At 63.4% G+C, this 12,373-nt stretch overlaps 1 protein-coding gene across 2 annotated transcripts; it reads left to right on the forward strand.

The window, feature by feature from the left end:
* The first annotated feature begins 1,172 nt into the window (after window positions 1–1,172).
* ERFE (erythroferrone) lies at window positions 1,173–10,518 on the forward strand. Of its 2 annotated transcripts, XM_059051307.2 has the most exons (8): window positions 1,173–1,513; window positions 3,975–4,097; window positions 5,580–5,682; window positions 6,856–7,121; window positions 7,203–7,311; window positions 7,406–7,496; window positions 8,257–8,335; window positions 9,645–9,831. In XM_059051307.2, exons 1-8 carry the CDS (start codon window positions 1,235–1,237, stop codon window positions 9,741–9,743), a joined length of 1,149 nt encoding a protein of 382 aa, XP_058907290.1. In that variant the 5' UTR covers window positions 1,173–1,234; the 3' UTR covers window positions 9,744–9,831. The 2 variants fall into 2 exon arrangements, with proteins under 2 accessions (XP_058907290.1, XP_066883382.1); XM_067027281.1 differs by lacking the exons at window positions 1,173–1,513; window positions 7,203–7,311; window positions 7,406–7,496 and having other exon boundaries at window positions 3,911–4,097; window positions 9,645–10,518.
* The last annotated feature ends 1,855 nt before the right edge of the window (window positions 10,519–12,373 follow it).

Raw genomic sequence — 12,373 nt, forward strand, 5'->3', positions numbered from 1 at the left:
GTGTTTCCTGTGCCCTGGAAACAGTGCAAGGGTGGCGGAGACCGCAGGCGATGCAGTGGGGCCCTGACTGAGGATGACCCCCAGCCCCTCCCCCAGGCCCTGGCTGCACTTGCTGAAGTTGGTGGAGCCACCCTCTGAAACAGGACAGGGGGAGTTCCCCCCTCTTCTCAGAAGAGGTGGAAATCATCCCTTGTGAGGGTGGCAGGCCCTTGTAAGGTGCAATTCTCAGCTGTGCCCTTCCCTTGAACCCCCTGAATAAAATGCACCGTTTACCCACCAGGTTCAGGCACCTCGGGGAGGGACACAGGAGAGCCTGGAGTGCCAGCCTCGGCAGGCAGTCGGGGCGGGGTGCGGGCGGAGTGGACGGTAGGGGTGGAGAGGCGAAGCGCAGGTGATAGAACAAACAGCCTGGGGAAGAGAGAAGGGGCTGGTCTTTTCAGGGAGGAGCCTGGACCCCAGGCCTGCAGCGCCTGGTCCACCTGTGCCCGCGGCGTGCCCTGCGCTGATCCTGGTGGGCTGCGGGTAATCTGGACGCGGGTTGGATCGGCCCCCCCCGCCCCGCCCCCGCGGCCCCCAGGTTGACATTGGGCTCAATCCTCCCAGTCCAGGCCTCAGGGCGCCCGCTTCAGTGCCGGGCGCCTGTCCCGGGCTGCAGATTTGCTCCGTGCCCCACCCCCGCCCCCGGAGGCCCCTGCAGGTGCGCCCTGCTGGGGAGGAAGGGCCCATCCCTGACCTCAGGGCGCCCCAGCCTTGGAGAGAAGGCTGCCTCGGAAGGGAGGGGCCGCCGTCTGGGAAAGGGGCTCCAAGGAGGGACCCTGGCGGTCTTCGCGCTCCAATGTGCTCAATCTAACACGCAGGGCGCGGCCGGGAGAATAGGGAGGAGGCGTCTCGAGGTCCCCGCAGAAGACGCGCGGGATAGGGAGGGGAGAAGGGATGCCCTGGGTCGGGAGAAGGGGCGTCCGGGCTCCCCTCCAAGCAGAAGCGCAGGACAGAGCGCAGGAGGGACCGGGAGCCCCGAGTTGGGGCGGAAACGCGCTCGACAGGAGGGGGCGCTCAGGCCACCTCCAGCCAGCGCTCCCCGAGCCCCCTGCCTCCCCTGAACCGCCTTCCTCGACCCCGCGTCCCCTTTCCTAACGCGTGCCCCGCCCCGCAGCGCCCCCTTCCCTCCCCGCCCCGCAACCCCCGCCCCCGCGGCTGCAGCGCGCGCGGTAGCCGGGAGGGGGCGCCAGCGGTGATGCGCGCTCTCCGGGCGACGCGGGGGATTCAAGCGCGATATAAGGCGCGGAGCCGGAGGGCGAGTCCCAGACGCAGCGCTCGGAGGAGAGAGGGACCCGCCGCCCGCATGGCCCCCGCCTGTTGCCCTGCCGGAGCCCTGATGCTCGCGTACGCGGGCCTGCTGGCCGCCGCCGCGGGCCTCGTCTCCCCGGAGCCCGGCGCACCCTCGGGGAGCCGCGCCCGCGAGGAGCCGCCGCCCGGGAACGAGCTGCCCGCGGGGTCGGCCGCCCGCCCGCAGGTAAGACGCCGCCCGACTACTCGCCCGGGCCCCAGCGCCCCAGAGACCTCCGGACCTCAGCTTCCCCACCCGGAGGCTGCACCTCCTGAGCTCCAGGGCGCCCCGGGGGCGGAGGGCGCTTGCTTCCGGGCCGGTGGGGAGCGCGGCGCCGCGAGCGGGGACCTGGGCTGGCTTGGGTGTCCTCCTTTGTAAAGTGGGCAGAAAAACGCTTAGCTTGCGGGGGAGGCCCAGGTGGTCTGGACGCCGCCCCACTGCACAGACGGGCGCCTGAAGGCCAGCCTTGACCTTGGCTTTTTGGGTAGTTCTTTGGCATTTAAGCAAAGTTCTAGCAGAGCGGGGGGAAATGCCTTTTCTTTGGGGACTTCTACGTCGGGAAGTGAGTAAAGTGTAAATAACTTCATTCTCCTGAAATTGGGAAGAGCGTATTTGTAAACGTGTGAGCAAGTTACTGACCACCACCGCACCCCACCCCTGCCCCCGATCTGTTTGGCGCAAGTCTCTCTGGAAAACAAAAACTGCCTTCCTGCCGGTTGGGGAGGGTGCAGGGGAGAAAGGGGTGGGGTGCCGGGCCCCCAGTGGCGTGTGATTTCTGGCTGAGGCCGGTGATGCTTAGCTCTGCCTGCTTCTTCCTTCCCCTGCTACCCAAGAGGGTGCTCAGGTTGGAGGAGGCTGGGGAATTGGGGCCTTCAGAGGGGCCCTCAGTGCGGGTGGGGCCTTTCAGACAGGGAGGCGAGGGCTGTCGGGGAAGGAGCTTTGAATTTCTTTTTTCCGAAGACGCCTGTGGGCAGTGCAAAGGGCGGAGCCTTGCAGGGGCCGGGAGGGGGGCTCAAGCCTGCACCTCTGCTCTCAGCATCACTCTGGGAACCGTGATGCCCCCGCTGAAGTACACCCCCATTAAAGACAGGTGGAGGTGGCAGCCAGCCCGGCCTGCCCCCTGGGAGGGGCCTCCCCACTTCCGGTGGACTGAAGGCAAACCCTACCCAGCCAGCCAACCACAACCCCTGGGGGGCAGGGTTGCCAGATGTCGGGCTGTGGTGGCCGGGAAGCAGAGGGGGCTTCACGTGCTTCCAGGTGGGGTTCTGGCCTTGGACCCTTCTTGGGTCCACGGAGGCTCCTTTCTGAGAGCCTCTGGAGGCTGGAGACTTCAGTCAGCCAGGGCAGTTGCCAGATACCCACCCATACTGCCGCAGGCCCATCTCCCAGACCCCCAGACCAACATGGTCTCACCTGTTTCAGTTCCCCAAACCAAACTGGGGTCCGAGTCCTCCCACAGGCTACTGGTGCAGCTGGGAGGGCCAGTGGGGCACAGACACCATCCAGCCCATGTGGACTCCTCCTGCCACGTGTTTCCACTGAGGCAGCGTGAGGCCATGAAGTGAGGCCACAGGTCCTGGTGCCCGTGGAGAGGAACCAGTTGGGGGCCGCCTTGCGGGGCCCAGCACCCAAGGGAGATGTGGGGAAGCCCCAGGCACTCTGAGGCCTTTCCGAGGCCTCTCCGTCCCAGCCAGGCTCCTCCATCCCAGAAGCCCCGTCCCCATCACAGCGTACTGGCTCCTGATGGGAGGCCCTGGATCCTTGCAGAGGGGCTGCCAGACCACTGGGTCCGCCTCTGACGAAAGGGCCTGGTGGCTCCGAGATCCCAGGGTCCTTCCATCAGTCACCGGAGTCGGTGCCCATGACCTCACCTAAGCCCTCTCGAGCCCATTGCCATCCCAGCTGGCAGCCCTGCCTGGAGCTCAGACTGTGGGAGGCCCACTGCCCAGAGGGCCAAGGGCCTCTCCCCGCAAGGTACCTCCTGGAACTCTCCTCCATGTCAGGACTAGTCAGAATGCGCAATGAAGGGGAACGGCCATTTCTGGAACCACCACTGTCCTTGCTCAGGTCACACGTCTCAGAAGTCCTGAGGCAGATGAGTGGTGTCCCATGCCGTGCAGGCCCCTGGAGTCATGATATCTCAGTGCTGGACACCCCCCCACCCCGGTCCCCCCAACAGCACTGGACTGTAGGCCTCAACACCCCTGAGGGCTGAAATTGGCCTCCCTGGAACTTCGGACCATCGGGCGTGGTCGGGGGGCCTGCTGGTAGTCGGGGGCCCCTGCCTGAGCACCCGTGGATGCCGGTGGTCTGATCCTCTGACTCCCAGGAAGGTGCATTCACTGCAGCTCCCGGGATGGAGGCCGGGACAGGCCCGGTGGCCCAACAGAGCCCGACTCCCACCTGCTCTGAAGCTCTGCACCCCGTCTTCCTCCACCCACGCCCAGGGGCCTCTGCTCCCGCAAAGTCCAGGCTGTGGAGTGGCCTGTTCCCCAGGGGTCATCCTCCGTGGGGCCGGGGGCCGGGGCTGTGCTGTCTCGGAGGGCGCAGTGGCAGGGGCCCAAGGGTGCCGGGGGACAGTCCTGCACAGTGACCTCCTGCAAAGCGTCCAGGGGAGGCAGACCAGCTGATGGCTGCTGTGTTCCAGGAGCCCACCGTGGGGCAGGTGCACGGCATCCATCCCCGAGATGCCTGGATGCTCTTCGTTAGGCAAAGTGACAAGGGTGTCAACAGCAAGAAGGGGAGCAGGGGCCCGGCCAAGAGGTTGAAGGTGAGCACTGGAGCCCCAGCCAGCGGCGTGTGTGTGTGTGTGTGTGTGTGTGTGTGTCCTGGGTGTGTCCTGGGTGTGTGTGTGTGTGTGTGTATGTGTGTCCTGGGTGTGTGTGTGGGGGGGAGGTGTCCTGGTGTGTGTGTGTGTGTGTGTGTCCTGGTGTGTGTGTGTGTGTGTGTGTGTGTGTGTGTCCTGGGGGTGTGTGTGTGTGTGTCCTGGTGTGTGTGTGTGTGTGTGTATCCTGGGGTGTGTGTATGTGTCCTGGTGTGTGTGTGTCCCGGGTGTGTGTGTGTGTGTCCCGGTGTGTGTGTGTCCCGTGTGTGTGTGTGTGTGTGTGTCCTGGGTGTGTGTGTGTGTGTGTATGTTAGCCTCCACCCACGGGCCTCTCCCCAAATCCCCAGTCCTTCACCGCCACCCCACACCCCTCACTGGCTCCCACTGGACACCCTGAGCATCTCCAACAAGCACAGACCCTCACCCTTGGGCCAGAGGGCACAGAAGTGTCAAGCTGGGGCCTAGTGACCCTGAGTTTGGGGTCTGTTCCAACCATTTACCCTGCACCCCTGGAATGCCAGGCGGCCTCACAGGCTCCCCACTTTCTCTCCCCTCTGCATCCTGGCACGGGAGGCCTGGGCTGGCCTGGTAGGGCAGTGAGGGACCAAGCTGGAGGGGCCTACGGGTGGGCTGGGGTGAGACAGTCTGGTTCCTGGTGGCTGGGGCCCATGGGGGCCCTGGTAGCTGCTGGCCCCGACTCTCATTCAGCCTGGCCAGGGACCTGGCACCTGGTCCTGATGGCTGACTCTTGCCTTGAGCCCCAAAGAGGGCTGCATCCCCTGGGGTGAGACGCTCTGGTCCCGGCTGTGCTGCCCATGCTGAGTTTGGGCCTCACCCTGGCCCACATCTGACCCAGTGACCGAGTGCCGGGCTCTGAGCATGAGGCAGCCGGGCTGCTGGGCTGTCACCGTGGCCTGACCCGTCACCCCCGATGCTGAGCTGGGGGCTCCCCCAGACTCCTCCCAGCAGGGGACTTCCTTGCTCCTGGGTGGGTACCAGCCCAGCCCAGGGAGGGCTCCTTGAGGACCCCAGGCCCCGGTGCTGGGCCAGGCACAGGGAGGACTCGCCAACTGGTGCCATGACAGACCTTGAGAGTCGAAAGCAGCCTGGCGTGCCCCTCCCTCCGCTTTTCCCTCCATCAGGAAATCTAGCCCCAGGGCTGGGCTGCAGCCTTCTGCCTACCCACTCGTGCACTTTCCTTCCCCCAGCCCTGCCCCCAGGGGCACCACCAGCCTGAGGCCCCGTGCCTGCAGCTTTCACTGCCTCGTCAGGGGAATCGCAGGGCCTGGAGGCTGACCTCCGCCTCGGGGGTCAAAGCAGCAGCCCCGCCCCCCCTTGCCAGGCTCGGTGGCAAGAGCTTGGAGAGGGGGTGCCCGCGGTGCCCAGCCTGCCTGTTCAGATGTCTTCACCATCAAGCTTCTCTTTCAGCTCGGCCTGCCAGGGCCCCCAGGGCCCCCTGGACCCCAGGGCCCCCCGGGCCCCATCACCCCACCTGAGGTCCTGCTAAAAGAGTTCCAGGTGCTGCTGAAAGGTAGGGAGGGGCACCCACCCCACCCCCGGCGTGAGCGGGGCCAGGGAGGGCATCCTGGAGGAGCTGAGGTGGGCTAGACCTTTGTTGACCGGTGTCCCAAGGAGGCTTCTGCTCTGGTGCTGGCCTGGGTCAAGGCCGTGGGTCAGGAGCTTGCGGGGGACGTGAGAGGAGGGTGCTGAGGAGGTGGCTTCACAGAGGAAGGTGGACTTGGCCACTCGGTGTTCACTAGGTGCCTGGGGACCAGCATCCGTGCCCCACCTGGGAGTCCAGTGAGCCTAGCAAAGGCTGAGAGATCTCAGCCCGTGCCCCCAAGGCGGGGACTGTCAGGGAGGGGTCAGGGCCCCTTAAGCTTGCAAAGTGCTCCTCTGATCCCCACAGTGACACCAGGGAGATCGGGGGCTCGCCCCAGTAACACAGGCCCCCTTCTCCCCCTTGATCATCTGTGCCCCCACCTCTTCTCCTGACAGATCTCTGCCGCTGGCCTCAGAACCCCCGTGGGCTGCCCTCACGGGGCAAGGAGGATGGTGTCTGGGGGCAGCACAGGGAGGAGGAGGAGGGGGCAGCTGAGCTGGAGGCTGCAGAGCTGAGCGGAGCTCTAGCCCCTAGGGCGGTGTCCCTGCACTGTGGCCAGCTGCTGAGTCGTGGCTCACGCTATTGACTAGAGTTAATGTCATTGTGAAGAGCTACTGAGTCTTTTTCCCCCTTCAATTTAATGTACTGTTCATTTAAATAGACCAGCTTCAGCGGCTGAAGAACCTCCATATTATGTGCAATATAGCTGCAAAATTATTTATTTATACCCAGCTTCTTTTCAAAGATGACCAGTCTTGCTTAAACTATTGCATTCCCTGATAACAACAAAAATGTAAACAGAGAAGAAACAGCAGCGGGAAGGGGGAAAAAGCGGGAGGATAGGCAGGTGATTCCTGGGTAATCAGCCCTTAGCTTCCCGGTAGCCAAAGCGTGAAAGGAAACAGGTGCAGCCGCAGGATCAGGAGGTAGTTTCCAAAGACCCGCCAGGCCCGGCTGCGTGCGCCCGGCGCGCGGTTCCGGGGTAACCGGTAACGGTCCCCCGCGCTCTCAGAAGCGCCCGGGTTGGGGAAGGGGTCCGGGAGGGACACGGAAGTGCGAGGGAGGCGGTCCTGGCGCGGCCACCGCTCGCTGTTGTGCCAGGTGCGGTGCGCACACGCGAGTGCGCGGAGCCTGAGCCCCGCCCGCGCGGCCCCGCAGCGGTGCCGGCCGTCCCCGCGGAGGAGGAGGAGGAGGACGAGGAGGAGGCGGCGGCGGCGGCGGGGGGAGCGGACGTGCTGGCGCTGCGGGCTGCGCCCCTGGCCCCGGGCCCGCGGGCGCCGCGCGTCGAGGCCGCCTTCCACTGCCGCCTGCGCCGGGACGCGTCGGTGGAGCGGCGCGCGCTGCACGAGCTCGGCGTCTACTACGTGGTGAGTCCGGGCCGGGGCGGCCGGGGCGGCCGGGGCGGGGCGGGCGCGGCGGGCCCGGGGTGACCGTCCGTGCGCCCGCAGCCCGACGCCGAGGGCGCCTTCCGCCGCGGCCCGGGTCTGAACCTGACCAGTGGCCAGTACACCGCGCCCGTCGCCGGCTTCTACGCGCTCGCCGCCACTCTGCACGTGGGTGAGGCCCGGGGCTGGGGCGGGGCCTGGGGGGTGGGCGCCCCGCCGCGCTCGGTTCCCGCCGCCCGGTGACCGCCCCCGCGCCTCCCCCGCAGCGCTGGCCGAGCAGACGAGACGGGCGCCGCCGCGCCCCCGGGACCGCCTGCGCCTGCTCATCTGCATCCAGTCCCGGTGCCAGCACCACGCGTGAGTGGGCGCGGGCAGGGCGCGCAGCCCGGGCGCCCGCCTCCTCCCTTGGGCCTTCCCCCGGCTACCGCCCGGCGTTCCTCCCGCCCCTGCGCGCGCTCCCCGAACCCCGACTCGGGATGTGGGGGCCCGGGCCGCCCCAGTCCCTGTTCTGCCGGCCCCCACAGGGGACTGACTCCCATCCGGCGACCCGAGGCGCCAGCGTCGCGTCCCCAGGCCTGTCCTGATCAGTCTATGCGGACCCTCCCCCAGGCGCGCTCCCAGCCCTTCTCCGTGAACTTGTCCAGCTTCCCGTCGCTTGCTGGTCCGGGAGGGCAGGGCTGCTCCTTCGGTGTCCTCAGCACCCAGAACAGCCCAGGCAGGGGGCAGGTGCTCCGCAGCGGTTGCAGAAGGCATGCATGGGTGAAGTTCACATCTTCTCACTCTGGTTTGGAAAGCCCTGCACCGATTGGCCTGAACCCAGCCTCACTGCTGCCAGCCCCGCACCTCCAGCTGCACCGGCCAGTGTCTCGCTTCCCATCAGAGCCAGGATTTGCTGCCCGGCCCTTACGGCACACCTTCGGCTCTGTGGAGCCTGTCCTTACTCCTCTTGGGGACCCAGTTCAGATGCCACCTCCACCAGAAGCCCTGGCTAAGACAGCCATTCTCATGGCACTTTGCTGGGTGTCGGGCGCTGTGGTGACTGTGAGCACATTGTGGGTGAAGTTGGTGGTTCTGGGGCAGCGGTCTCAGGCCCACCCTCTTTCTGTTTGGGTCGCAGCTCCCTGGAGGCTGTCATGGGGCTGGAGAACAGCAGCGAGTTCTTCACCGTCTCGGTCAATGGCGTGCTGTATCTGCAGGTGTGGGGGGCAGGCGCAGCTATGGGGGGGCCACCACCTGGACACAGCCGTGGGGGTGACTGGGCAGGGAGGGGTGCGGGTGGGTGCTCAGGAGCTCTGGGTGCAGTGCCGTCAGCCTCCAGGCCCAGGCGAGGGTCCGGGCGGCACAGAGCACTCCCGCTAGTCCAGGCAGAGCCAGGCCAAGGCCAGGTCTCCTTTCCCCAGACCTTGCCCTTCCCCACAGACTCCTGTCCTCGACAGACACCCTGCTCTTCCGTCTCCTGTTTTCTGACCTCCCAGGCGTCCCATATTGAGGACTGGTGCTTCTAGCCGTAATGAGCCCTTCGGAAGGGACTCAGTGGGCAAGGGGGCGGGGGGCAGTGACAGAGGTCAGCTCTTTGCCCAGGATGACATCACGACCCCCCGGCCCATTGGGACTTCGGGAAGCAGATGCAGTTATTTCCTACACAAAACCCCAACTGACGGTCTCTTTCTAGAACTGTGGGGATTTGGGCAAGTGCTTGAGAAACTGATGAAAAGATGAGATTTCCTAAAAAAGAAAAAATTTAGGTACAGATGTGTGGAATAAAGCTCACATGTAAATAGCACTAACTAGGCCAAACCCGTTCTGAGCACTTAACATAAATTACCCATTACTCACAGCGCTTTGAGATAGAAAATATTATTCCCCTGTTTACAAATAAGGGAACTAAGGCACAGAAGCGTTAAGTAATTTGCCCAAGCTCGCACAGCAAAGCTAGGATTGGAGGCCAGGCTGTGGCTGCAGGCGGCTATGGTTGCTGGAAGGCGTTTAGAGGTCTGGTCCCTGGCACTGCTGCGTGAACTCAGATGGCACACAGCGTGCCTGGGGTCTTAAGATGCAAATGCCCAGATTCCGCATCTCTGGGAGTTCCCAGGTCACATCTGGGGATGTGACCCTGCTGATGTCTGGACCACATTCGGAGTAGCCAGGCCAGAGTACCAGTCCCACTGTGGCTCTACCAGATGGGTCAGTGGCCAGGCCTGTGGGGGGACGGGGCACCCTCACAACGAGAGTTCAGCACGCTTTCAGGCTTTGAGTGCAGCAGCGGGAACTGTTTGATGCTCGAGCCCACTCTGGCCCTGAGCGGAGGCTGGCTCCCCTGCACGTGCACGATAGGGAGCCTATTGGTGCAGGGGGCTGACGGAGCTGGGGAGGAAGCATTAGACCAGGCGTCAAGGGCCCTCGCTCCTGTCCGTGGGCGGGGCGGGGTGGGGTGGGCATGGTGTGTGGTCGGCGCACCTGCAGGCCCGCGGCATCGAGGCTGACGCTGAACTTCCCCGCCCGCAGGCGGGGCAGTACACCTCCGTCTTCCTGGACAATGCCAGCAGCTCCTCCCTCACGGTGCGCGGTGGCTCCCGCTTCAGTGCTGTCCTCCTCGGTGTATGACCGGCCACCCCAGGCCCTCCCTCTCACCGGGCAAGTGGAGCAGGAGTGCGAACAATCTCGGGGCCGTGGCGCAGGCCACACGCAGGAGGGAGCCCGCCAACTGCCCACGCTGGCCACCGCTGCAGGCAGCCCGGGGAGGTGACGTGCAAACTGGCAGCCCCAGACCGGGAATGACTTCAGGATGCCAACTTAAGTTAAAGGGGAGACGTTTCAGTGTGCCCAGGAGCATGTGCTTTGTCCCTCCCCAGCTGCAGACCTGGGCCCCTCCTGGCCCCAGTGGCCCCGGCAGCCTCAGCTTCACTGCTGTGGCCCAGCCGCACCTTTTCCATCTTTCTTAGTGTTCTCATGGGCTGCCTGCTGGGGGTGCCAGGACGGAGGGCAAAGGCCGCCCAGCCTGCCTGGTCCCCACCTGCCCCTAGCCTGCCGTGGACCTCAGGGCCCTGCTTGGCCTGCGGGGACCACGGGGCTCAGGCCTCTCCTTGTGGCCCCTGGGCATAGCAGCCTCAGGCACCGGAGCGACACTGACAGACTGGAGCTGTTTTCACTTGTGACATGTGCAGGGTCGCTTGCACACTCAGCCAGCCTTCACATAGGAGCTGTACCCTCCCCCTCCGTCACAGACCCTCTCATGGCTGAGGGCCCCTTGCCCACCCCCTTGTGGCCCTGGCTCACTGCTCGGATCCACCCACCGGAGGAAAGAGCTAGAACACCCTTGCAGGTCAGGGACAGCCAGGCCCTGCCTGCCCATCTGCACGGAGGAAGTGGACGCTTCCCACGAGCTCTCGGTGCCCCACCGCAGCCTAGCCCTGCTGGGTCCCTCCAGCTCTGGGGCTCTTGAAACCATCTTCCCCACGGGGGTGGGAATGTGGCCCCAAGCTCGGATGGGTGTCCAGGGAAGACCGGGTCCCAAGTCCCGTGCTGCTGCAGCAGTGATGGGATGCAGGTAGTGGCGGGGATGGGGGTCTGGGAGTTGCTGCAATTTCTTTCAAGATGCAGGGCCTCCGCTGCCTGCTGAGCAAGTTACCCAACCTCTGTCCCTACACGCAAAACAGGCTACAGGAACGGGCTACCATAACATGTCCTGGGGGCCAAGCTGGTCTGGCAGGCCGCTGCCCCCTTCCCAGGCCTGGGAAAGACGGGAGCAGTGGCTGCAGTCACCTCTCACCGTAACCTTCCAGCTGGCCTTGGGATGAGCAGGTGCCTGTGGCCAGGCCTGGCTGATCCCCCGGAGCCCTAAGCTTCCAGCACCACAGTCAGGCTCAGACGTTGCCCTCCCAGCCAGGGGACCCCAGGTGCAATGCACACAGACCGACCACTCTGTGCCCTCTGGCAGTCCTGGCACAGTTCTCAGTAGGACTCGTACCCGCCCTACCAGGAAGTGCCAGCTGTCCTGCCTGCCCATGCTCTTTGATAAGGGATGGTGTGGCCACACCCTTTTCTGGATTTCACTTTGTATCCAGTGGGCACAGATATTTTAGAGAAGCTATCTTTTACCCTTGAAAAAGCCACAGATCTCTTTCATTTTCTCAATATGAGTGTGTCACACAGCAATTTATTGAAGTATTTATTGTATAATATTCTCAGGTGGAATATATATATTTTATATATATATATAAAACTGACTTGAGAATTATTTTATGTGATTATACAAAACTACAGAAACAAAGGGCAGACCTTAAAATATAGAGTCTTGGTCATTTAGGCCAGGCTCACCCGGGACGGAGGAGTGAGCTCTGGGAGGGGAGGTGGAGGACGTTTCCAGCCCATGGCCCGTCCAGGGAAGCCCAGCGCCAAGCCTCTCGCAGCCCTAGGACACTAGCCGTCCGGGGATTAGGGATCGCGGTCACAGACTGGTGCCTTGTTTGCTGTAAGAAAATGTTTATTGAATAAATTGTTCTACTTCCCAATTCTGAGATGCTGAGGTTCTTTCCTTCCACGATGCCACACTGCATCGTCCCAGGCCTCAGCAGAAATGAAACCTGGCTCTTAACCCTCTGGGAAAAGGGTGTGCTGGAAACGTTCCCGAGGTACTTGTAGGGAGGCTGGTCCCACTGACAGAACTGACTGAGGTGATAAGGCCATGTGCGCAGGCTGGGCAGGGCCAGCAAACGTGACAAAACAGCTTCAAAAGCAAATTTTCAGAATCTTACATCATCCTGAGGCAGCATCTACACAGGAAGACCTAAAAGCTGCTTTACTAAGTAATTATAGCAATACCGATGGCCTGCTTTACATATAAATAAGGGCTTGAAAAGAATTTTGAAGTTTGTTTTTCTGAGTAGGCTCATCGTGCATTTTTAACATCTTTGACCGAAGTGTGAATCATCGAAGTGACGATGAACCTCAGCCCAGCAAAGAACCAACTGAATGCACATTCCTAAGACGGGAGGCTGGACTTGGCCACAGGGCAGCAGCTTGACTGCTCAAACCTGGAAAAGTATGCATTTTACACCCAGGGGACCCAGACGTGAGACTCAGTAAACCCAGCCGTTCACAGAGTCCCTCAGCCAGACTGCATCTGTCATCACAGAATTGGAAATAAGAATCCCGTGGTGTTTCTGGAGGGCCCGCTGGGGGCACACTGCTCTACAGAGGGACGACCTCGTCTTGTTCCCCTGGCTGAGCCTGGG

Source organism: Kogia breviceps, chromosome 2, assembly GCF_026419965.1.
Source record: "Kogia breviceps isolate mKogBre1 chromosome 2, mKogBre1 haplotype 1, whole genome shotgun sequence".
Taxonomy (NCBI): Eukaryota; Metazoa; Chordata; class Mammalia; order Artiodactyla; family Physeteridae; genus Kogia; species Kogia breviceps.